This window comes from Tachysurus fulvidraco, chromosome 6, assembly GCF_022655615.1.
Source record: "Tachysurus fulvidraco isolate hzauxx_2018 chromosome 6, HZAU_PFXX_2.0, whole genome shotgun sequence".
Lineage (NCBI taxonomy): Eukaryota > Metazoa > Chordata > Actinopteri > Siluriformes > Bagridae > Tachysurus > Tachysurus fulvidraco.
The window spans coordinates 24,136,783-24,162,421 of NC_062523.1; the positions used below are offsets into that span (position 1 = coordinate 24,136,783).

Genomic DNA, 25,639 nt, shown 5'->3' on the forward strand with positions numbered 1-25,639 from the left:
TTAAATACATTATTGTTTAAATATTTTGTATGGGGCACCATAAACATTGTGAAAGTAAATGCTTTTTTTTTACTTTAACATGGGTCTTTGTTATAATACTAGTGTAATAATACTGTATGTTTGACTGATTGATTGATTGATTGATTGATTGATTGATTGATTGATTGATTGATTGATTGATTGATTGATTGATTGGTTGGTTGATTGATTGATTGGTTGGTTGATTGATTGATTGATTGATTGATTTCTACAGGCTATGGCTATGGCTCCTTTCCTGGTGGTTTTAGTACAAGTGGTATTATTACCATCCGTTTGTGGAGGTGCATATTATGGGCACAAACCACATCATCAACAGCATCAGCCCATACCTCATATACCTCACAAAGGTATAGGAAAAGAGATGCCTCATTTGCAGCATCACCTTTACAGGAAAGAGATACCACAATTACCCATGCATATGAATAAAGGCAAGGACAAAAAAGGTGATCATTTTATCATCCCGATAGAAATATATATCTATAATATCTAATATCTGCAATATCCTGTTAGATATCTCAGTGTGTCATATGCCATTTCTGAGTTTTGTGCAAATATTATCATGTTTTTCTGCATATAGGTGAGACCATCCCTAGAGGTGAGCAGGGCATTCCAGGTGAAGTTGGACCCCCTGGACCTCCTGGACCACAAGGACCACCAGGGCCTTCTGGTCCTCAAGGAAATGGAATGCCAGGTCCTCCAGGAAATCCAGGTGCTCCTGGCCCCCCAGGGTTACCTGGTGTTGGTAAACCAGGAATGCTAGGAATGCCAGGGAAGCCTGGTGAATTGGGACCACCAGGAGAACAAGGTGAACAGGGACCTGGTGGAGCACAAGGGCAACCAGGTATGACAGGACCACCTGGTCCCCCAGGACCCCAGGGCTTGCCAGGAATTGGGAGGCCAGGTGGCCAAGGGCTACCAGGACTGCCAGGACCCAAAGGTGAACCAGGGCACAAAGGTCTACCTGGTCTTCCGGGGTTGCCTGGGCCTAAAGGAGATAAGGGAATCGGACATATTGGGCCACAAGGTCCAAAAGGACCACCTGGGCCTTCAGGACTACCTGGGCATAAAGGATTGCCAGGGGTGGGCAAGCCTGGAGCCCCTGGTTTGCCAGGTGCACCAGGTAAAGAAGGACAACCTGGACCACCTGGACCACTTGGTCCAGAAGGACCATCAGGCTTGGAGGGCAAACAAGGACCACAAGGACTGCCTGGCATTGGAAAACCAGGTGATGTTGGATCGCCAGGGCAGCCGGGTGCCCCAGGTCATAAAGGCCTACCAGGGCCACCAGGTTTGCCAGGAAGGCCTGGATTACCTGGATTTGGAAAACCAGGATACCCTGGCCCAAAAGGTGACAAAGGAATGGGAGGGCCACCTGGACCTTCAGGACCAAAAGGTGACAAAGGATTTGGAGGTCCACCTGGTATGGTAGGACCCTCAGGACCGAGTGGTCCTCCTGGCTCTCCAGGACCAGTAGGACCTCCTGGTGGTATTGGTGCACCAGGACCTAAAGGGGAGAGCGGTGAAGGTGGAGCAAAAGGAGAACCAGGGTCTGTGGGAAAGCCAGGATCTCCAGGAATTGCAGGCCAACCAGGTCAAGCAGGTGAAGATGGTGACCCTGGCCCACGGGGACCAGCAGGCCCTACCGGTCCCAAAGGAGATGGTGGAGAGAAGGGTCAACCTGGATCCCATGGCCCTCCTGGCATGCCTGGCCCTAAAGGAGAAGTGGGGGCACCTGGTCCTGAAGGGCAGCAGGGTCCAGAAGGCATTCCAGGGCTGACAGGACCAGCGGGACCATTTGGACCATCTGGAGCTCCTGGACCTAAGGGAGAACCTGGACCTCCTGGTAAGGCTGGTCCTCCAGGTGAGGGAAGCCCTGGTGCTACAGGCTCTCTTGGTCTTCCTGGGCCTCCAGGCCCAAGTGGTTCTCCAGGCCAGCCAGGTCAACCAGGTCCTCCTGGTCCTCCAGGACCCCCTGGACCACCTGCCCTAAACCCTGAACTCATGGGTGTTCTGCCTGAGATGGGGCCAGCCCTGGATGGAGTGAAGACTAGTGTTCATATGAAAGGAAAAAAGTATGGAGGTGGAGCTGATATAATGGGTTCTAGTGGTCTAGAGATGCCTGCTTTTACTGCACAACTGACTACACCCTACCCTCCAGTTGGAACACCAGTGGTATTTGACAAGCTATTGTATAATGGCCGACAGAATTACAATCCACAGACAGGTGTGTTCACCTGTGATCTACCTGGTATCTACTACTTTTCATACCATGTACATTGCAAGGGTTCCAATGTGTGGGTGGGTCTGTACCGAAATGGAGAACCTGTAATGTATACATATGATGAGTATAAGAAGGGTGTTTTGGATCAGGCATCTGGCAGTGCTGTGATTCCGTTACAGCCAGGAGACACTGTTCATATCCAGTTACCATCTGACCAGGCATCTGGACTCTATGCAGGACAATATGTCCATTCTTCTTTCTCTGGTTTCCTACTGTACCCCATGTAGATCAATGAAGAAGAAAGAAACAGAAGAGGCATGAAATGAAGAACATTTACATGGGTTTAACATCAGAGTTATAGGAAAGGACATGAAACTGCTCCTGTGATGTCTCTCCAATGATCATGCATGTGTCTAGTATTGTGTATATGCAGACACTATACTACCTGTACAAAGACTCTAGCAACAACTAATCGCAGCAAAAGATCTAAAATTATAATTGGCTATTTCTACAAGGAATCAAGCTAATATGGTGCTATTATATGTTTATTTGTGTACTGAGATTTTGATGTTTGGGACTCATGGGAGTATTTCCTATTTTATGACAATGTGCCATATTTAGGATGACCAAAGTGGCAGCTGCCCAGAGATGACAAGACAAACCTATTTTTGCGAAAAAAATAAATAAATAAAATTATAAATTAATTGTTCAGACATATTTAAATATTAATTAAAATGTACTGTATCGTGAACATATTCTAAAGAATTACCATTTCATAATGATGCATTCCCACTATATTTTTATCTAACTGTAACGTTTTTGCACAGACATAATCTTTTCAAACCAGTTTTAATTAGTAAATAATATGAACAACTGTAATGAGAGCAAATGTGTGTCTGCTATGTGAGCTGCTTGTGAAATGACACGAATTGGAACAATCTGACAGAGGAACCTTATCACATTCCTTACTCGTTTTGAAAACCACTGAAAAAATACTATTAAAAATGAAAGTTACATTTGGGAATATAGGCAATTATACAGATCTCACACATTTCACATGCTCTCACATTTCAGAGCACACATTAAAACAGCATAGTAAAATATCTTCCATTCATCTATCTTAATATTCTTCTTTGCATCTTTCTAATTTTCTTACCATAAATTTTACATTAGAAAAACCTTTTCAACTGTGCTTGCTAAAAACATGTTGATTAAAAGTTAAAAAGGGCTTGGAGAATTTGAGAATTGTTTACTTTGTCCCTTTACATAAATGGTAAAATAGTTCAACTTGAAGCCAAGTCTAAGCTTTATAATATAATTGTGTGTCTCTCTTTTTCTTTTCTTTTCTTTTTTTCTTTTTTTTTTTTTATAAATAAAGGATTTATATCCGTTTCAAAATGTGTTTTCATTGAAGTGCTGCACATGCACACATGAACATGTATATAGAATCAAAATGATGAGGAACATTAGAAAAACATGAAAAGCATATTTTGGTAATTTATCAGTCATGACCCTGCTTTTTTACAGTTTGCATTTGATTATGAAACTTGATTATGCATTTGATTATGAAACTAGATTCTGTTCATGGCATAACATTTTAGAAAACTAAATAAAGAACTAACTAAATCAACAGCTTTAACAAACTGCCTACATAATTATATATACTTAGTCGCTATGTGGAATCTTGACAGCGAATGAAAAGTCGAGTGGTTCAACAAAGTAACTGTCTAATAAAGTAGTTAATAAGAAACTACATAACCATTACGATGCACACTAATAGCACACACATAGCCATGTCAGTATCAGTGATACACTTCGAATGGTCCAACATTCATGTAATATCTGGACAGTGGTGTCCCTGTGGTAGACCCTTTCCCTTGGTGGGTGGGGTAGAGGAGGCCTGATAAATTGAGCATAGCGACAGATCAGCTACAGTCAATATATGTACAATAACTTTCCAAATTCGTTATATTATTCTATTATTATAATAAATAATTACTACATATAAGATGGTGATCCAAGTAAGATTTTATATTCATTTATTAAACAACAATATTTGATTGTCATTTTTATTAACATTTCTTATATTATATTTCCTAGCCTTATTTTATTCCCTTGCTTCTTAAGATGAACATTTATCAATTTTGCACCATGTTCCAAGAATTAAGTCATATTATATCAGGCATTTCCATTGAAAGGAATTAGTAGCATCAGTTCTAAACTGTTAACAAATAAAACAAACAAATTTAACAATAAGCATCATCCCAGACCCCTAGTGTGTGGTGGTGGTGGTGGTGATGATGCTGAGGATGATGCGCGGATGTTGATGCGCATCTTTTGGAGGGCGGGGTTATATAAATATTGTGCTGCGCAGTGCGCATGCGCATGTATTCTGTGACAGTCTGGAAAGCTATTGTGTAGCAGCGTGTCGGATTTCTTCGGATTTTATTTTTATAAAAAATACTCTTTCGCTTCCGCGCGAGGAGGATTTATTCATCCGATAGTAAGTTGTTTATTCGTTTGTATTTATGAAACGTCCGTTAATAAGACTGAGAGAGAGAGAGAGAGAGAGAGAGAGAGAGAGAGAGAGAGAGAGAGAGACAGACAGAGAGAGGGGTTAAGAGAGAGGGAGAGAGAGAAAGAGAGGTTGAGATATATATATTGAGAGAGAGAGCGGTTGAGATATATATATAGAGAGAGGGGGGGTTGAGAGAGAGAGAGGTTGAGATATAGAGACACAGAGAGAGAGGGAGAGGGAGAGAGAGAGAGAGAGAGAGAGAGAGAGAGAGAGAGAGAGAGAGAGACAGAGAGAGGGGTTAAGAGAGAGGGAGAGAGAGAGAGAGAGAGAGAGAGAGGTTGAGAGACAGACAGAGAGAGGGGTTAAGAGAGAGAGAGAGAGAGAGAGGTTGAGAGACAGACAGAGAGAGGGGTTAAGAGAGAGGGAGAGAGAGAAAGAGAGGTTGAGATATATATATTGAGAGAGAGAGAGTGGTTGAGATATATATATATAGAGAGAGGGGGGGTTGAGAGAGAGAGAGGTTGAGATATAGAGACACACACAGAGAGAGAGAGAGAGAGAGAGAGAGAGAGAGAGAGAGAGAGATTGAGAGCACAGCTGTTTAAATACCCCAGCAGGTGAAGCCTCATATCATTCAGTCACATACACCTGAAACACGCTCGAGCTCTTCTGTATACAGCTAATCTGCATACACACTTTAATCTGGAATAAGATTAGTTAGAGTCTCATAATCATATCATTTCAGCAAATCTGTGTCATTTAAAATCTAGCCTTTAACCAGCAATGTAGGCCTTATTGGTGACACAAATGCAGTTTTTATGTGAGGCATCTTGTAAGTGATCTCTTTTGGTGATATTTATACAGTAGATCAATAGATTGGCCAGATCTCTTTGGGATAAAATAGCTGAATGTACTGTTCTTCAGGTTAAATAGCATAGTATTGGATGTGTCAATCAATCACTGTATTGAATTCTTTATACATTTGCTCTGAAGTCATTATTCCTGTATGCTTCCTGTATTTGTTATATTAATGTCCAGCATGAGGCAATTTATACTGCTCGTGCATATCTGTGCACTATTGTTTATTAATGCAGACTTGTGGATTATCTTTTGGGGATTAAATTTTTCATTTTCTTTTTCACACAGGAATCATGACATCACGTGCAGGCCCAAGAGCTGCTGGGACTGATGGAAGTGACTTCAAGCATAGAGAGAAAGTGGCTCCTCATTATCAGATGAGGTAATATATTAAGCCGTAAACCCACATTGACCATGTTTACTCAAACAATAACTAGCTCATATTTTGTGTTTATCCTCTAACTAGATCCTAACTTGACCTCTCTGTTTTGCAGTGCTTCATTAAAGTCTGAGATCAAGAAGCTGACTATTGTGCATCTTGTGCTATGGTTGCTTATAGCCTCCCAGGTGACAGTCTCCTACTTTAAGTTGTGCTCCCATGACGTGGTGGCCATGCCCTATCAGTGGGAGTACCCGTACCTCCTCAGCCTGCTGCCCTCGCTGCTGTCAGGCATGGCCATGCCCAAGAACAACATTAGCTATCTGGTGATCTCCATGATCAGCGCTGGCCTATTTTCTGTAGCTCCGCTAATATTTGGTGCCATGGAGATGTTCCCGGTGGCACAGCAGCTGTACCGACATGGCAAGGCATACCGATTTATCTTTGGCTTCTCCGCGGTGTCAGTGATGTACCTGCTGATGGTGATTGCCATTCAGGTGCACGCAGGGCAAATTTACTACAGCAAGAAATTGCTGGATGCCTGGTTTGACTCCACACAGGAAAAAAAGAAAAAATAAAGAGACAGTTGATGAAGAACTGGTTACAAGTCCTGCAATTGTATATTTACTCACAGTTTTGACATGCATGGAATTATCAACAAGGAATAAATGCAAATCTAAGATTAAATGGACATACATACCACTGGGTTTATTTACAGTTTATTCTTTATGCGGTGACCACCATCACAATATATTTAGACAGATTTACATCCGACAGGATATTACAAATGATGCTTCAGCTGACAGTCAGATTATTTGTGTAATTTATTTAATGTATAGGCACACAGTACAGTTTAATACACCATTTACTTGCTTCTTAATTCACTGGTCTTTTAATGCTCTCACATTAAAAAAAATGTTTCAAATAATCACTGTACTGTATTTCAAACTACTTATAATTCCATATTCATATGTTGTCATTAACGTTCATTGCTTTTAATTGACTGGAGATGATTTGCCATGGTCTGGCACAAAACATATATTTTTGGGCAACATATTTGGCCTGTTTAACAGCCCTACCTGGGCCTTTTGATATGGAGCACAGGCTTTTGACCTGGTTTTTCCATATGCAATGACAATGCTGCCACCAAATAGCTTTCATCTCATTAATCCTTGCTCCTAAGATCAACCAGTGGAAACTACTAGATTAGAACAGATTATGTCATATAAACTCACTTTAATAGGATTTCATATACATTTGATTAATATACATATATATGTGATTCCTGTGCATGGCTGAAAGAGCCTAATTTGTTTTTATGCCATCTGCATCAAGGTTTCTGAGATGTTTTCCTGCTCATCATGGGTTACTAGAGACGTCCAGGGAGCTCAAGACAGTCTCCTGTGGTCTCTCATCAGAATGTTTCTGCTCATGAACTCCAGATCACTGGAATTTTTTTTTTTTGGCGTTCAACATTCTGTTATATGTAAAACCCCCAGTAGATCAACACTTTCTAAAAACTCAAACCACCCATACTCATGTCATAGTCAAAACCATATATACATACAGGGGTTTGACCTGGCCATGATGATTGTAACCCAATCCATCACTTATTCACCCCTGTGCTTCACTCTAAGAACATAATAATCCAGGTGGTAAGCTTCTTTACTGCCTCTCCACACCGTAACTCTCCCAGTTTTGAGAAAGACATCTATCTATCTATCTATCTATCTATCTATCTATCTATCTATCTATCTATCTATCTATCTATCTATCTATCTATCAACCAAATTTTTGAAGGGATAGAGCAAATTTGTTCAACATCTTTCTGAGATAGCCATGGATTAAGAGAGAGCAAAGACAGACATCATAACTTTATATTTGTTCTAGTATAATTTTTACAAGTAAATTTAGAACAGGGAGCCGATAAACCTGTAAGATTTAGGCATTAAGAGCTGAGAAAGCTTGTGTTATCATCAGACTGATGGAAGGGTTAATATGTTTTACAATTATAACACCAGGTAGTAGGTGATGCGATGGTGCACTTCCACCACAGAGCTCTGGGTTCCCCAGTTTGAGCCTGAGCTTTGGTTACTGACCGCTGAGTTTGCATGTTTTCCCATCCCTGTGTTTGCAGTGGGTTTCCCAGAGTCTTTAGTTTCCTTCCACTATCCAGAAAAAATGCAGGTAGGCAAACTGGCTATGTTAAATTGCTGCTATGTGTGCAGTGTGCCTTGTGAGCCACTGTTGTCCTGTTTGGGATGATTACTCACACCTTTTGCACAGTATTATCAGGATTGGCTCTGGATCCACCATGACCCTCACCAAGATGACTGAATGTTAACACCACATAATGGAGGTTGTGGGGCCCAGAACCAATCCGTAATATTATTTAAGTAGAATTTGAAAACATTAACCGATGTAAGAAGAGGCCAACCTACAGTATGTCTCCAGCCAATTAACTACTTCAGAATCAGCTTTATTGCCAGGCATGTTTTCACATGCGAGGAATTTGTTTTAGTTCCAGAAGCCAGAAGCTCCACAGTGTAACAGACTGACATATACAGTATAGACAAAATTGTATGTACACATTTACAGATGTGAAATGTGCAGTTGAAATATACATATGAAATTTACATATACAAATAGAGACAATTTGTATGTACAAATTTGCAAATGTGAGAAATGTGCAATTGAAGTGCAATTTGTACAGTATGTACACATGTGCAATTGTGAAATGTGCAGTTGAAGTAAACAGTAAACATTTAGACAATATGTATGTATGTATGTATGTACAGATGTGCAAGTATGAAATGTGCAATTGAGGTATAGTACAAATATTAGGTGTTGTGTGTTCCATTGTGTTAATTGTTCATCAGATGGATTGCTTGAGGGAAGAAACTGTTCCTATGTCTGGTCGTTCTGGAGTATTTGAGAGCTGAGATAGAAGTTGAAAAGGTTTTTAAGAGTCTAATTCTCAAATGTTGTGAAATTCTTACAATGTGTTAATTATGGGCTTTTGTACATGCCATCAATATTTTAAGTCATTTAACCGGACAGATACTCTCCTCTCAGTTATTTTGCCAATAACTGTTGAGAGTTGAGATCTATAGAGGTCATTTTATCACAGTCACAGGATCCAGACGGGTCCAAAGTTCATTTTTCATGCAATATTCAGGATGAAAAGGTCATCTGATAATATTAGTAGGTACAGAGTACAGGGTGAAACTTTGAAAATTTGAGTGAAAATTCAGCATGGCAGCTGCTAAAGGCAGAACAATATGTGTTTCACTAGAAGTTGGTCTGTAAGAAGGAAGAAGAGAGCAAAAGATAGAAAGGGGTTACAAGAGAATCACCAGTAAGACAGTGCTTTATGATAGTCCTCTTGTCACATTACTGTTACAGACTCATGCTGTCACAGTGCATGACAGAAATTGTTGATTTTATTATTACTGAGACTTTGATGGCCAAGAACATCTGAGATATAGTCTGAGATATAATCCTGGTATATCTACACCTTACATGGAAAAATACATGTAGTGCACCTGGAAATCGTTATTTGTTTTTTTTTTTTTTACTTGTTCTTAAGATCCAATTATGCACCTTTAATAGTTAACCTACACTAAGTTAGACTCCATACTGCATATTTACATATAATGAGGTAAAGTACAGACATGTTCTTAACCAACATTTATTCTGATTTTTGACATTTGTGGGAATGAAGCAGAGCGGGATTTACGAGCCTGCTTTGACCTCACAGATTGGAGTGTTTTTGAGGATGCTGCTATTAATTTGGATGCGCTCACTGACACCGTATCATCCGACATCAGTTTCTGTGAGGACATGTGTAAATAAAATGGGGCAAAAACAAACGTGTTGAATTTATAATTTTGTTCAGTGGATGTATGTATGCATGTCTGCATGTCTGCATGTATGTATGTATGTATGTATGTATGTATGTATGTATGTATGTATGTATGTATGTATGTATGTGTGCATGTATGTATGCTTGTATGTGTGCATGTATGTTAAAGCATAATATTGCACAATATTGTTATTTGCCCTCCCACACTTTATGTACATAACTGATCACTCATATTCTATATTCATATTTAATACTTTCTGCCTATATTGTATCACATTGTCTGCATTGTCTTGTATAGTTTGTATAGTATAGTGATATTTATGTCTGTACTTTTGAGAGTCACAAACAGCTGGAACCAAATGCCTTGTGTGTGTCAACACATTTGGCCAATAAACCTGATTCTGATGGATGGATGGATGGATGTACTGTATGTATGTATGTATGTATGTATGTATGTATGTATGTATGTATGTATGTATGTATGTATGTATGTATGTATGTATGTATGTATACATGTATGTATGTGCAAAGGGCATTTTAAAAACCACAACAAATTCCGTGTGTGTCTGGGCACACTTGGCGAATAAACCTGATACAGATTCTGATTCGGAAAACAGTAGCAGTATGATTGAATCCACTGCGCATGCGCGTCAACGCGTTTGCCACGTACAGGTCCAGTCACTTCCGGATGTGTAGCGCTGTTCGGAGCTAGTCCAGTGGAGATTGGTCCTGCCAAAACACTGTATACCGCTGCGGGATCAACAGCCTAAACTCCAGGTACATCAATTCTATTACAGTTATAGAAAATCGTCTTTGTGGCCAGTGTCCCACATTAAACTTTAACCTGTAACGTGTTTAAGGCTCCGGATCCGCAGACTGACAGCTGATCATTACTAGCATTAGCATCAGTTTAGCCTCTGGAAAGTGGGGCAAACAAAAAACAGGCTGGGAGAGATTGGTTTATTAGAGAAATGTACGTATATGTTTTAGAAACTTTGTGTCGAGGGTATAATTTATCGTTTTCTTGATGATAATATTATATATAAGGCAGTATTTAAAATCGTTTGCTCTTTATTTAACCGCCGGCATAGATGCATTAAGCTAAGGAGTGCGTTTTTTACAGGAAGTTGATGTGACAGCGGCCGGTACGTTATTATTGTACCTGTATTCCACGGTTACGCCTGCGTGATGATTGGTTAAGTAGCCGCGCGTGTCTTTTAAAGCACAGCGCTGATTGGACAGCCGGACAGAAATGACCAGAAGACGGGTGTAGAAAGAAACATAACGTGTTGTTAAGACTGGATCACTATTTGGCAGGGTTAAAAACGTCCTGCCAGCAACGCAGCAAAATTGGCCTGATGATTGCGATAAAATTCTGAACAGTTTATTCATTTTCCCGAAGTGACTGCGTATACTTATATACTGTAGAGAACTTTATAACAGGGTTTTTTTTTCCATGAACAGCTTTTCGGCTATTTTTTGTAAGTAATTTGGCTGTTGAACAAAATAATTGATATCATACCGCTTGCTACGTTAGCTGTTTGGCTAATAGCTGTTTGGCTAATATGTAGCTAGTAAAGTATAGCGGCCTCGCCCATGTTACTGTCAGACACTTATAAATCACCTTTTAGTTTAGTTTTTAGTTCTTTATAGGTTAGTAAAGAGGCATGGGAATAATTTTTTTCCTATAACTAGACCCTTTGTTAACTCGATAATACATGACTCAGTTGAAATTGTGACCGTCTTGAGCGTTTAAGCTGAGAGCACAACACGCTAGCAAGGCTATGAGCTTTGTTTAACCGGTGCAACATGCCATTGAGCTGTTCTATAAACTTGACCAGCCACAGCTTCTTTCTCTCTCTCTCTCTCTCTCTCTCTCTCTCTCTCTCTCTCTCTCTCTCTCTCTCTCTTTTATTTCTTTATTGTTCTCAAATGCACCTCTGATGCATCAGCAGCTCTGTGTAACTGACCAAAGTCTGTGCTGAGAGAGCCAACTCATTCTTCCTGCTCTGACCCTTAGACTGTTCTGTGGCTTTACTGTTAGTCCGTAGTGCTACAGAAAACAGGCCAGACTTGTCTCATCTTACCAAGGCCTCAATTAAAGGTCTTGTTTTCCTTTCTACTGTTTCACTGAACACTTCTGCATATCATATTCTTTTCAATTAGGGTCAGCAGGCAGCCTGCCATGGTCATCAGAGATGAACAGTTTCAATAGGTGCAGGATTAACCCTTAGAAGACCTCAGTGTTGTGAGGCAGTTGTTGTTTTGCCGAGCATGAATTCAAAAGCTTGAACAAGCGATTCAAAAATCTGAAAGTTTTTATTTATTCTAGAACTAATTTATTTTATTAGTTCTAGTTCTAGTTCTTTACATGCTTCCCCGGCAGATGAGTAGGCACCCAGTAAAAGCAAAAAAAAAAAAAAAACTCGACATTTTTAAATTTCGCATGTAAATTAAAACTAAATCAGAAGACGTCCCAAAAGATTGTAACTGTTCAAACATTTCCACCAGCTGTTTTCTCTGTTATTGTGTTAATGTTTCAGTCCCTGGCAGAGAGAAAATGTTTCCATTGAAAAAAGAAAAAAAAACTCAAACAGATGTCTTATGTTTATACAAAACAAATCTGGGTCTGAAAAAAAAGGTTTAGCAAATTTTAATAGATTTTTCCCCTTTGTTTCAGCATTTGAGATTTTCTTGCTTTAAAATTCCATTTCCTATCATCGCTTTTAATCCAATAGGTTAATACTCGTCTTTTCTGCAGCGGGTAATTCTGGGTGCAATTCTGCTCTAATTTAAAAGGAGAAAAAAAATATATATATATATATATAAAACTGTTTTATGGCTCAAGCTATAAAGGTGACACCAGTTTCATGGCTGTTTCTTGATGACGGGCCACTTGTGTTGAAAATGTGAGGATTTCTCAAGCAGATAAACATGCAATCATTGCAAATACTGCGTTTCAGTAATCAAGTGTATTTCAGCAGTATGAATGGGCAGCTGGACCTGAGTGGGAAGCTGATCATCAAGGCTCAGCTGGGCGACGACATCCGTCGCATCCCAATCCACAATGAAGACATCACCTACGACGAGCTCCTGCTCATGATGCAGCGTGTTTTCCGCGGCCAGCTTCAGAGCAGCGACGAAGTCACAATCAAATATAAGGATGAAGGTACAGATTAAAGATTAAACCTTACCTAGTGAGCAAATATTGTAGAGGTTCGTATTAGGCATCAGGTTGTATTTCCTCCTTGTCAAGAACTCCAGCACTTCTGTAAGATTTCTAGGACCCTAGAAGATTTCTAGGACCCTAGGTCCTGATGGTCCTTTTGTTCTTTATACAAGTATAATACAGACATTTGATAGACACAGATTAAATAACACAGCATCCATTTTGTATTTGGTGTTTATCCTCTTTGGTGGTTCATGCCCTTTTTTCCTTCTTTTGTAGATGATGACCATATCACCATCTTTGACAGCTCTGATCTGTCCTTCGCCATCCAGTGCAGCAGAATATTAAAGCTCACTCTGTTCGGTGAGTTATTTAGCTTCGGTTAACCTGAGAGCTTTGGTTTTGTGTCGGATGACCACGAACCTGTGGGGTGACCTTTCCCAGACTGCTCACATTTCCAAAACGTCACAGTTTTATGCTTTTATTTTGTGCCGGTAGTCTAACAGCACAGAATCAGAGCTATTAAAAAGAGATATAACCGTGCTGAATACAACTGATCCGTCATCAGATTTCTGATCCTGACTTTCTCTGTACAGGCCACACCACCACAGGTTGTACTGAGCTTTACGGGCTCGAACACGGCAGTGTTGTATAATCAGATAAACCCTCTCCAGCTGTCATGAATAAATGAAATGACCCTGCTGTAATCCCTTCTAGAAAGCTCTAGCTTTGTATTGTTTTTAAGGAAAAACCATTAGAGGCATGTACTCACGAATATTTAATTATGTAAAAGTCTGTTTGGATTTTTGTGCGTTTTATCAGCAGACCTGCTCCAGTGTGATGTTCACACATGGGGAATTTTCATGATGCACTTGCTGAAATGTTTATTTACTATTTTCATGTAAGCACAGAAGTGACTCTCTCATGCTTTTGTAGAAACAAACATGAAGGTAGACTCGGGCTCGCAGTCAGCTTCAGAATTATTGGCACTCTTTGTATAGATGGGTGAAAGCGTTAGGATAATTTATTTATTTTTTTTTTGATCAGGTTAATGACACTGAAAACATGAGTGAATTAGTAATAGTTTTAATAGTGTCACAATTATCAGCACACTGCGTTTAGTAATTTGTGCAACCTCCTTTTGCTATAATAACCGAGTCTTCTCCTATGATGCTTTATGAGTTTGGCCTGTCCTCAGTACATAGTGGTCCTATAAACTTGGTCCGCTCTTGTGGACTCCTCTGCAGTTCATCCCGCTGTTTTCAGTGTCTTTGATGGCCATGTCAAACATGCGTCTGTGGTCATTGAACTGTTTATGTGGATATCCAGCCTTGACCCAGTATTTCTGAATCTCCTGCTTTTTCATGGCAACCACAATGAACCTCACAATGAACCTTACATTGTTTGTTGGACCGTTAGACACAGATCCTCCCCTATACTTTTCTTTGTGACCTTCACTGTTTGTTCCCAAAAAGCGTGTGATCTGACCACAGAACCAGTTCCAGTCAATGATCTAGAAGCCAAATCCAGACACTTGCTTTTGGGGTCAGATAGAAGAAAAAAAATCTGTTTAATTATAGATTTGGAGACTTGGTGACTTCAAAAACCTCATATTCTCTAATTGTCTGTGCCAAAACTCCAACTTTATTTTCTCTAACCATAAAAACTTGCACTTTATGAGGAACAATGCACGAATACTGGGTAAAAGCCCCCTTTTGCTCTGTAAACAGCCACAATTCTTTTTCAGTTCAATTTATTTGTATAGCACTTTTAACAATTCCTTAATTTAACAACGCAGCTTTATAGGGAAATAAATATATAATAATTAATAAGAAAATACTGATAAAAAGAAATGAATATACAAAATAAAAGTTTAAAATTAATTTAAAAAAGATTAACTTGATACTTAATTTAAAATACTATATATATCTCCCTATCCCTAATGAACAAGCCGGAGGCGACGGCAGCAAGGAAAAACTCCGAGATGATATGAGGAAGAAACCTCATGTGTACAAAGGAACCAGGCTCAGAAAATAACCCATCCTCATTTGGGTGACACTCTACAGTAAATAATGTTCTTTCTACAACAGTTTATTATAATATTGCAACCGAGAGATCCTGAGGAACTAATGGGTCATCTTAAACTCTGAGTTTAGCACAGACCTGATTGCTGATAAAGACCAGACCATACAGTAACAGACTGACACAACATTGGTTCAAAGCAGGCATGACAGTCTGCATGCGGCTCCATCCACAACAATCCCATGAGACACTGGCTGACCATGCAGATCAATCCCTGGCAAGGTGACCACCAGGCGACGAGACTCCAACCAGGTGTAGAACATCAGGGTTGATGAAGTAGCTCCATAAGAAGAGACAAACAGGCTAGGAACTCGGCACACCGAGCTCGGGAGTGGCATATAAAGCTCGACAGAGAGAGAGGAAAAATTGTTCGGTATGATTGTAATCAGGTGATTACAGGTCATTCTTCAATCAAGTAATTCTTCATGGCCTGGTTTCCAGAATCTTGTGGACTTGGTGCATCATCATGCTGGAAGCAGCCATTAGAAGATAGAAAATTGTGGCCATGAAAGGATGCACATGTTCAGTAACAATTCCCAAATAGTCTGTAGAATTCAGGCCATGATTGATTGGTCCCACACCATTACATCACCTTCATCAGCCTGGATTGTGGATACAAGGCAGGTTGGATCCATTTATTCATGCTGGTGGTGCAAATTTCTGACCCTACCATCTCTGAGCCGAGATTTATCAGACCAGTCTAGCTTTTTCCAGTCCTCTACTATTTAGGTTGTGAGTCAGTGTCTACTGCAGCTTTAGCTTTCTGTTCTTGGCTGATGGAAGTGGAACCAGACATGGTCTTTCCCTATGTCTACTGTAACTCCTCCATCTTGAACCATTCTCCACTGATCACTATCATCATCAAATGATTTACAGAATTGCTGCTCACTGTATTTTTATTCATTATTGAACCAATCTGAGATAACTATAGAGCAGGGGTGTCAAACTCTGGCCTTCCGCTAATCCCTACAAATCCCAGAATGCCTTGCCACTGTATTGACGCATAGTCACGAACAGCAAGCGCCCCTCATTCTCTGTTGGCAGTCATTAACAACCATGTTACAGTCACATCGGGCAAGTTAATTCCACCCTCCACAAAAATGGCCAAATGAAAGATGGACAATAGGAGTTTTCAAGACAGGAGGGAGGCAGATTATCTGTCCACGAATATAAAGGACAGACCTGTTTGTCTTGTGTACTAATGGAGCTAACATGTCTGTACCGAAAGTATATAACATCAGAAGACACTATGAAACGAAACATTATGAGGAGTATAAGGACCTGGATGTAAAGCTCCAGAAGGCGGAGGAGATGAAAAAAAGTCTGGTTTCCCGGCTGACTATGTTCATGAAAGCAAAATAAAAAGTGAAGCTGTGGCTGGCATTATTGTGGGAGCAGAGACAGCAAAATCTGCCCGGCCCTTTAATGAGGGAGAGTTTGTCAAAAAGCGTATGGTCAAAGTTTGCGACATCGATAAAAGGCAAGAATCAATTTGGTCAATGTGCAGAGTAAATCAGAATGTAGAAAGCTGAGTTTGAATACACGTTTTCTTTATGCACCTTTTCTACTCCAAGGCATGAACTGTTAATAGTCGAAAAGTTGGATTTTCATTGAATGGAGTAATTATTTTTGATTGTTTTGTTGTTGGTTTTTGAAAAAGATCCACTTCAAAAAGGAACTTAAAATGATAGTGAGAGGCTAAATATAAATAATATAAATAATAATTTATTTAATTTATTTAAATAAGAAATGAACACCACTGATGTGTCTTTTATTTCAAATTTAATTTCTTGTGTGTTTGTAATATCAAGCTCTGGTTGTTCCAAATCCTGTGTATAAGCAAAACTAAAGTTTGTTTCCATATGAAAAAGGTTGAACATTACATATCAGTTGCAGTTAATTTTTCAATAAATATTCAGTTTGGCCCGTGACTTTATCTCAGTTTTATATTTTGGCCCAACGTGAATTTGAGTTTGACACCCCTGCTCTAGAGCCTGTTAGATATGAAATTCACAGGAGATCTGAAGTTTCTAAAATAGAAAGCTGCGTGTTCCTGCACCCGCAATGTTTGTGTCCACTCCCGCAGATTTTTTCTTGAGAGCTTGTGAAAATTTTGATTGTATACAAATGATCAGACTAATTATTAGTTCAGGCTAATGTACAGAATAACAGAATTAAACATGATTGCATTTAAATAAGATAAATTAATACTAATCTTCTCAACCTCATGTGTTGACTCCATTCTTATTATTAGGCTACACACTAAATCCCACCGGGTCCCGCGGATCTCCCGCTAAATTTTTAACGCAGCATAACGCACCCACTCCCGCCCGGGGCAAAGGTGAAACCGCCCGCTCCCGCGAGATTTGCGTTGGGTCCCGCGGGAGCCCAATCCCAATGCAGCCCTCTAATGTGAACCACCTGAAGCTGCTGGCCGTATCTGCATGATTTTATGCATTTTATCATAGCCATCTTGAAGTTGGAAAAAATCTTGGTCATGGTCATCTTGGGGGGAAAAAATAGCAACATTGCATTAGCAGTTAGTTCAGCTCTAGATAATGAATAGTGATGCTAATGAATATTTATCAGAAATACATATTTCGTGTTGCAAGGCTTATTATACATGATTTAATGTGTTAGTGAGTCCTAACTTAAATGACATAAGCATCAGGATTATTTAGAATTAGGAAACAATGTTCTTGTAGGAAAAATACTCTAATGGAGAATGAGCTGCTGCTACAGAAAGGACTTAACTACTGTGCTTAATTTAAACAAAAGTCCACCAGGGGGAGACATAGCACACATTTTACTGAGCTGCACATTGGGAATTGGTTGTTTATGCTTCATTAGTGCGGTAAGATCATGAATTCTTGGCTGGAAGAAAATAGGCGTGTTAAAATTGTTCAGCATATGAATATGAAATTGTGCATTTGTCAGTTAGTTGCATAACAGTGACTTGGCTTCACTCGTCTGAGGTGTGTGTCTGAGGGCATACCTTGTAGCCGTTATCTGAAGAATTTTTTTTCCGGCCAGATGATGTGATTTCCTGTCCAGTGAATTTGGTTGAAGCCCTGCCTCTTTCTGCCAAACAGGTCATAAAGTGAGGCGAGAGAGAACATTAGGAGGGAAGGGAAGATGTGGAGAGAAGTGTGTGTGGTTTTTTTTTTTCCTTCTACTTTTTCTCAGGCCAAGCTTGTAGAGGTCAACCTCAACCTCACGTGCATGTGTGTGTCCCAAACGTGTGGCTTGAGTAAAAGTCCTGGGGCTGATACTGCCGAGGGTGTGTCATGGAGCCTGAAACATTTCACACAGCCAGCCTTGTTGCAAATTGTGCTAACAGGGTAGTCTGGACTTTGCATTGTGCTTCACATATTTGCACCTCTCCCACTGAGAGAAATGATCGACTGTGTTTCCACAGTGAACGGGCAGCCGCGGCCACTGGAGTCATCTCAGGTTAAACACCTGCGAAAGGAGCTGATCCAGCTGAGGAACAGAATCAACAGCCTGCTGGACAGCCTGGAGCCGCCCTCAGAGCCTGCACTGGAGAACAACAACCCCGAGACGGGTAAAACCAGTCTTCCACATGTGCCCGTGTCAGAAACAATATCATACACAAGGCAGGAATTAGTGTGTCCAAGTACACTTCGAGAGAATGAAATCATCTTCATATTTTCGAGTTCTCTTATTAAAGCAAGCTAGAATCCTGAATCTCTCATGGAAACAAAAAGATTGCGCGTGTGCGCACGTGTGCATTTTTTCCTTATCCTAGCTAATGATTTGAAATTTAAACTGGTTGATACTTGTTTAGCTTCCCAGGTCATTATAGTATAACAGTATAGACACCGAATAGCAACAAACTCGCACAGTGAAGCTAACCAGACCTCTTACAAGAAGCTGAAGTAGTGAGAGGTTTTGGCTTTGGGTATACTATGTAATCTAATGCTTAGTGTATAAATCATTGTATGCCAAGTAAAATATGCATGTGTGTGTGTGGCACTTTGTAGTTTTATTATATGCGTACTCTCTCTTTTATTTTGGCTGACCTTCATCAAATGCTACCCGTAAGCTGTTACCGTAATCATTCAAACTAAAGTGTTTTGTCTTACAGAATGTGTGGAAGCTGTAGACACAGCAGTGAAGCAGGCTCCTCCGGTCAGCGCTGCCAGCATGTCTGCCTTCGACCCCCTGAAGAACCAAGAAGAGGTCAGCAAGAACGTCATCTCGGCGTTCGGCCTGTCCGAAGAGCCTGCTCAAGGTACGCGCACACTCAGGAGTTTACTGGAGCAGTGCGGGTCCTTATCAAAATGTTATCTTTCCCATGATAAAGGTAACAATGACTCGGTTTTCAGATCACTCTGAGATCTACATCAGGTTTAACATAATGGGTTCAGGGTTTCCCGCAGAAAATTTGTTAGTTAAGGCGTTAGAGGTGGGCGGGGCTAGCGGCGGGGCGCGGCCGGCTTCTTTGTGAGATAGACCACAGACTCTGTACTACATTTAACAATTATTTATTTAAAACAAAATATAAAATTTAAATAACATATAATAATAAATAAAAGTGCAAAACAACATTCAAAATTTTGCGGACATGCGTTTTATCCACTGGCTAGTTATCCTCTAGACAGTGACGGACCACATCTTTCTCTCATTTCGGCTGTGTGTGAAGCGTTTCTGCGCTATTCTCCGAGATGCACTTGACGGCCTTTTGTGCAGCAGAATTTTAATTATTTTTTTTGGACAACCTAGTTAAGGCGGTAGGGCTTCCGAGCTTAGGCGGGCCGCCTTAACTAAAATGCGCTGTGGGAAACCCTGGGGTTGTAGACACCACGTGGGAATCAGCTGCAGAAAGTACATAGGTGCAGAAAATCAACTAACCTCACTGCACCAACAGTTATTTTATGGGTTGATCAGTAACGACCAGTTAACGGCTATAAATAAGGCGATTGAAAGATTTTATCGTTTTCTTCCTAGGGGTCCTTCATGTTACCACTTTTTGACTCGACACTTTTATATCTGATGCAGGGAGTCCATGAGTATACGTCTCTGCCCTCTGTGTTCTCAGTGCTGACTTTTTTTTTTTTTTACAAGCAATATTACGAACTATTCATCTAAGAGCGGGAAGAACGAAACAAGGCTGAGGACTGAGTTAATGTGTCTTACGTTGTAGCTAGTGTCTCTGGTCCTGTGAGCTGACATGAGCTTAATAAATCACGCAATGGATATGAACAACCAGGTTCATTTATTGTGTAAGCTGTAATGTTTATAAAAGTGCTAGGAGATGCCCACCAAATGACCCCCCCCCTCTCTCACACTCTCCTCTCTCTCTCTCTCTCTCTCTCTCTCTCTCTCTCTCTCTCTCTCTCTCTCTCTCTTGCTCCTCTCCCCCCCTCTCTCTCATTCCTCTTTCTCTCTCGCTCCCCTCTCTGTCTCTCTCTCGCTCCCCTCTCTGTCTCTCTCTCGCTCCCCTCTCTGTCTCTCTCTCGCTCGCCTCGCTGTCTCTCTCTCGCTCCCCTCTCTGTCTCTCTCTCGCTCCCCTCTCTGTCTCTCTCTCGCTCCCCTCTCTGTCTCTCTCTCGCTCCCCTCTCTGTCTCTCTCTCGCTCCCCTCTCTGTCTCTCTCTCGCTCCCCTCTCTCTCTCTCGCTCTCTCTCGCTCCCCTCTCTCTCTCTCGCTCTCTCTCGCTCCCCTCTCTCTCTCTCGCTCTCTCTCGCTCCCCTCTCTCTCTCTCGCTCTCTCTCGCTCCCCTCTCTCTCTCTCGCTCTCTCTCGCTCCCCTCTCTCTCATTCCTCTTTCTCTCTCACTCCTCTCTCTCTCTCATTCCTCTTTCTCTCTCACTCCTCTCTCTCTCTCATTCCTCTTTCTCTCTCTCTCACTCCTCTCTCTCTCTCTCTCATTCCTCTTTCTCTCTCACTCCCTTCTCTGTCTCTCTCCTTCCTTCAGCCTCAGCTGTAGCTGCAGTGGACGAACGCTCTGGTACTCCTGACAGTATTAACTCCTCCTCCTCTGCAGCTCATCCTCCTGCTGGGGCAGCTCAGGGTGCCCCACCTTACTCAGGGGTACAACAATCTTCTGCCACCACAATGGATGGTAAACACACACAAACAGACAGACACACACACGCACAGATATAGGTGAGCAGCTTCAGCTGAAAGGCTTCATTTGAACAACTGATCAGCAGCAAGTAAAAACAGACAAACAATAATTGAGCAAATCATGCATTTAAATAAAGGTTAATGTGGAAATAAGCACTGATCCTTGTTTCCACAATGGTACAAATCGTTCCACTAAGGTTTCACCCAAACAATTCATGTATAAAATTACCAAATTCATCCATGGTTTGGAAGGAATGCATCTGTTTAGATACAAACCTGTGACAATAACAGGTCCCAGTTCAGTGTTTGGTATGAACTCGAGTGTTCGGAAGTGTGGAAAACGTTATTCAAAGAATCTGAGGTAAAGGCCAGAGAGAAGAAGTCTGGGAAGACTTGCTGGTTTAATACGACTAAGAACTGTATATTTTAGTTAGTGATATCCTGATGTTTGGCAGCATAACGCACCCAGAAGCACATCTGTGTCTACTGTTCAGAACAAAAAAATTAAAGAAACTCAGGTTAGAAACCCTGCAGAAGGGCTTTAGGAAATCCCTGGTGTATATACAATCAGACTGTACCTCACATTCTTTTATAGTTACTTAATTCCTCAAGAGAAAGCGGTCACAGGCATCCAGTTAGGGGGAAAAAAAAACATGTCAACTGAGTAAGAGCTGTCGAAGAGCCTCATGTTTTCCTCTGTCACCTTGGATTTGGTTCTGCTTCGTTTCCACAGAGCTCCCATGTCCACTTAGTCCAAGCGAAGGAACGGTTGTGTGACTCATAGCTTCATAAAGTCATAACTCTTGGACCTTTGATGCGTTTCTCCATTTTATTAATATCTATTCAGTAATCTGCAGTATTTTGAAACACACGCACATTTCTTATGTTACTTAGTGCTGTGCACACAAACACAGCATGAACCCTCTATGACTTGTCTATAATTGGTCAATTCCATATGGTCAGTTTCTCTTGTGTGGGTGGGTTTGGGTGGATGGGGGTCAGTGTTTTCCCTCCTGTGTGTTGAGCATCTGGTAAAAAGCAACATGGAACACGCTCACTGATACTCGTGTATTTGTGTGCTTTGATTTCTTTCTGTGGTCGAGTCTATCTTGAGCCTTGAATCTTTTGATGCTTCATGCAAGCTCATATTGGCCTCATCAGTTTGAGACTCATTGGTCTGTATGTTTTTCAGGTCAGTTGTATCAGCAGTATCAAGCTCCAGGTGGATATCCTCCTCAGCAGCCGGCCGCTCCTCAGCAGCAATATGGCATGCAGTACCCTGGTACAGATCCTCACCTTTATACCGACACAGTAAAATTCACTGTGTAGAAATTGTAGACTAGGAGCCTGATCGTTTTTAACTATGAGTTTTGTGCTTCGAAACCTCAGGGTGGCTCTTTGAACACCTTAGCGGTAATAACATATTAAGGGGTCGACATCTGGGTTAGGGTTATTTGTTCATTTTGTTGGAGGATAAAACCCAGCAGAAATAAACTAGAGTGTAAGATATTAGCTTCATATCTGTTTTTATGTTTCTCACCTTCAGCAGGTTATACTACTCAGCCTGGTGGTCCTCAAGTCCCTCCGCCTCAGCAACAGTTCCAGAATTACCCCACCCCTACATCTCAGGCTGCTGCTCCTGGCTCCGCCCCTGGATTTAGTACCCAGTCACAGGCTCCACCTGCTCCCCAGCCCCAGGGTGCAGCCCAGTACCCACCACCTCAGTTTCCTTCTCAGAACTACACTTCCCAGGCCTCCCAGCAGCCAGCCAACTACAACCTGCCGCCCACCTCCCAGCCGGCCCCAGGGTATCAGCCTCGTCCTGGATACACCCCGCCCCCTGGTGTGACCCCGCCCCCTGGGGGCTCTAATCCCTATGCCCGCAACCGCCCCCCTTATGGTCAGGGCTATGCCCAGCCCGGCCCTGGTTACCGGTAAAAATCGGCTGCAGCACTAGTGTACAAGATGAAACCCCAACGCCCTGAGTTTGATGTGGTGTGAGTGTGAAGATGTGAGTGAACGAAAGAAATAGAATGTGAGAGGTTGCACAGATCAGAACAAACAGTGTAGTGTGTGTGTGAGTGTGTGTGTGTGTGTATGTGTGTGTGGTGGGGGTGAGGTGGCTCATTGGTGTGAGAACATCCTGTGCATGATTGTTTTGGTGTGTTTTGGCGTGAGTATGAGTTTCATTTTAACACTTTGTCTACTTGTTGGTGTTATCGTGTGTTAAATCATGCGTCAGTTTTCTGTTGAAACACTAGTTATAATCACAGCTGAAGGAAATTAAATTGTTTAATTCTCTTTTTCTCCCTCATTTTCTCCTTTTCCTCATTCCCCCTCTCCTAGTTTTTACTAATACCTGACTGGCCCTGCTCAGTGGCCTAAGTCATTCTGTATAAACTGTAACATTTGTTTTCTGGAGGTGAATAAAGACTTTAAAACTAAAGATCAAACGTTTTGTATTTTGTGTGATGATTCTTTATGCTTAAAAGGTGATAGTGTAAAATTAAAAAGATATCTTAAATTGTATATTGTGTAATTAGTGCAACTGGTGTTGAGATCCAGAGCAAAATATTTATTTCGTTTTGCACCTTCTAATAAAAAAAAAACCAAAAAATTCTGCAATGAAAGTAATACATTTTGTAGCATTCACTAAAAACATTTTTGTCAAAAACACCTTTTTAAATAGCGTTAACATTGCAATAAATTCGTGACGTTAAATGGTCGGCAACTGATCAAATAAATCAACATTCATTTTGTGTAATTAATAATAATAAAAAAAAAAAAGCTACAAAACCAAATAAAAATGAATGTTTAATTTACAGATGTCACATATAACCATATACACCGATCAGCCATGAGATTAAAACCACCTGCTTAATACTGTGTAGTTCCTTCTTGTACCTCAAAACAGCTCTGACCCATTGAGGCATGGACTCCACAAGACCTCTGAAGGTGTGCAGTGGTTTCTGGCACCAAGACATTAGGAGCAAATCCTTTAACCTGTAAGTTGTGAGGTGTAGCTTACATGAATCGGATACGTTTATCCAACACGTCCCACAGATGATCGATCGGTCTGAGATCTGGGAGGCCAAAACAATACCATGACCTCTTTGACCTGCTTCCAGAATGGTTTGAGGAACAGGTCAAAGTAACATCTACATGAATACCAGGATGTAAGAATTCCCAGTAGAACAGTACATTGAGCATCTGCAAGCTTGCCATTTTCCCATAGCGCATCCTGGTGCTATGCAGCCCCAAACACAGCAATCTGTGATGCTCGATGTGTTCTGGTGCCTTTTTATTATAGCCAGCATTAACCTTTTCTGCAATTTGTTTACAGTGGGATCTTCGTGGTATCGGAGAAGAAAGGTTAGCGTTCAATCTCCAAGTGCACTAACGAGACTTGGGTGCTTATGACTCTTATCACCTGTTCACTGGTGGTTGTTCTTCCTTGGGGAACGCTGGTTTGGTGATGCTCTGACCCAGTTGTCTAGCCATCACTGTTTGGTCCTAGTAATTTTGCCCATTTTACCTTCTTCCAACACATCAACTTCAGGGACTGACTGTTCAATGCTGCATAATTTATCAACATTATATAATAATAATAATAATAATAATACTAATATTAATAATAATAATAAATGTTACTCACTTTACCTCTGGGTAGTTTTAATGATACGGCTGATCGAATGATCTACATCTATTTTGTGTAAAACTTGCACAAAAACTTCTTGAAACAAATTTTTAATACATTAAATTCCATTTCAGATGTTTGCATTTTAGTGTGTGTATTACCAGTTGCGCAATATGACCAATTTCCACTTGTTTAATGCCCTAATTTTTGCCAATTGCCAGGAAATTACTATATATACGTTACCCCCAGCCTCTTGATAAATAATACACACGTTTTAAACATTCAGGGAGCCTGCTACCCCTTTCATAAACTCTGCTATTTCTCTAAATGTCTAGATAAATTTGTTCCGCATATAAATAGTACGAAGCATTATATGTGCCATTAGATACTGCAGATAACACAAACTCAATAGAACCTTTTTTCTTATTATTTTTTTTCCCTTTCTGTACATCTTTATACATTGTCAGCTTTGTCATCTCTCGCACTATACATTCTAATCGGGTTCATCCTCAGACAGCTTCAGGGGTCCTACCATGATCCAGGAATGGGCACTCCACACTCATACCAGGCTACATAGTTGATCTGAGTGCTACCACCAATCTTTCCAAACTTTACAGGCTCCTGGCGCATGGCCCGGTAATAACCTGAAAAAGATAGCATTTGTGCACTGTTAAAAAAATACAAGTGCAGCCAATTGTAACAGAAATTACCCTCATTACTAACTAGTACTGTAAAACTAATGGTTGCCAGATGGGCCTAGTTCAAGTGTGTTAGAGAATGG

The 25,639-nt window shown here is 40.9% G+C and overlaps 4 protein-coding genes across 10 annotated transcripts in view; 3 read left to right on the forward strand and 1 right to left on the reverse strand.

Moving 5' to 3' along the window:
• Window positions 1-256: 256 nt before the first annotated feature.
• On the forward strand, window positions 257-2,547 carry col8a1a (collagen, type VIII, alpha 1a). The gene is made up of 2 exons (XM_027143619.2): window positions 257-482; window positions 617-2,547. Exons 1-2 carry the CDS (start codon window positions 257-259, stop codon window positions 2,545-2,547), a joined length of 2,157 nt encoding a protein of 718 aa, XP_026999420.2.
• Window positions 2,548-4,631: 2,084 nt separating this feature from the next.
• Window positions 4,632-6,717, forward strand: jagn1a (jagunal homolog 1a). Its single transcript, XM_027143615.2, has 3 exons — window positions 4,632-4,763; window positions 5,925-6,018; window positions 6,131-6,717. Exons 2-3 carry the CDS (start codon window positions 5,930-5,932, stop codon window positions 6,591-6,593), a joined length of 552 nt encoding a protein of 183 aa, XP_026999416.1. The 5' UTR covers window positions 4,632-4,763; window positions 5,925-5,929; the 3' UTR covers window positions 6,594-6,717.
• A 3,782-nt stretch (window positions 6,718-10,499) lies between these two features.
• Window positions 10,500-23,674, forward strand: tfg (trafficking from ER to golgi regulator). 6 transcript variants are annotated; one of them, XM_027143556.2, is made up of 8 exons: window positions 10,500-10,657; window positions 12,862-13,049; window positions 13,329-13,412; window positions 18,550-18,696; window positions 19,240-19,386; window positions 21,070-21,216; window positions 22,414-22,503; window positions 22,771-23,674. In XM_027143556.2, exons 2-8 carry the CDS (start codon window positions 12,866-12,868, stop codon window positions 23,157-23,159), a joined length of 1,188 nt encoding a protein of 395 aa, XP_026999357.2. In that variant the 5' UTR covers window positions 10,500-10,657; window positions 12,862-12,865; the 3' UTR covers window positions 23,160-23,674. The 6 variants fall into 6 exon arrangements, with proteins under 6 accessions (XP_026999357.2, XP_026999358.1, XP_026999359.1 ...); XM_027143554.2 differs by having other exon boundaries at window positions 10,501-10,657; window positions 22,768-23,674; XM_027143555.2 differs by having other exon boundaries at window positions 10,502-10,657; window positions 12,865-13,049; window positions 22,768-23,674.
• A 101-nt stretch (window positions 23,675-23,775) lies between these two features.
• The window catches only part of LOC113640990 (target of Nesh-SH3), a 30,414-nt gene continuing 28,550 nt past the window's right edge, over window positions 23,776-25,639 (reverse strand). For both annotated transcript variants that reach the window (XM_047814632.1, XM_027143552.2), the window contains one exon: window positions 23,776-25,502. In XM_047814632.1, the coding sequence (XP_047670588.1) occupies window positions 25,387-25,502 (116 nt within the window). In that variant the 3' untranslated portion in view covers window positions 23,776-25,386. The remainder of the gene's footprint in view (window positions 25,503-25,639) is intronic.

Bases quoted from the DNA above. Each gene is read 5' to 3' on its own strand.
- jagn1a (XM_027143615.2), top strand. From the start codon at position 5,930: ATGACATCACGTGCAGGCCCAAGAGCTGCTGGGACTGATGGAAGTGAC. The intron at 6,019-6,130 runs GTAATATATTAA...TCTGTTTTGCAG, and splicing joins GCTCCTCATTATCAGATGAG to TGCTTCATTAAAGTCTGAGA.
- col8a1a (XM_027143619.2), top strand. From the start codon at position 257: ATGGCTATGGCTCCTTTCCTGGTGGTTTTAGTACAAGTGGTATTATTA. The intron at 483-616 runs GTGATCATTTTA...TTCTGCATATAG, and splicing joins TAAAGGCAAGGACAAAAAAG to GTGAGACCATCCCTAGAGGT.
- tfg (XM_027143554.2), top strand. From the start codon at position 12,866: ATGAATGGGCAGCTGGACCTGAGTGGGAAGCTGATCATCAAGGCTCAG. The intron at 13,050-13,328 runs GTACAGATTAAA...CTTCTTTTGTAG, and splicing joins AATCAAATATAAGGATGAAG to ATGATGACCATATCACCATC. The intron at 19,387-21,069 runs GTACGCGCACAC...TCCTTCCTTCAG, and splicing joins GTCCGAAGAGCCTGCTCAAG to CCTCAGCTGTAGCTGCAGTG.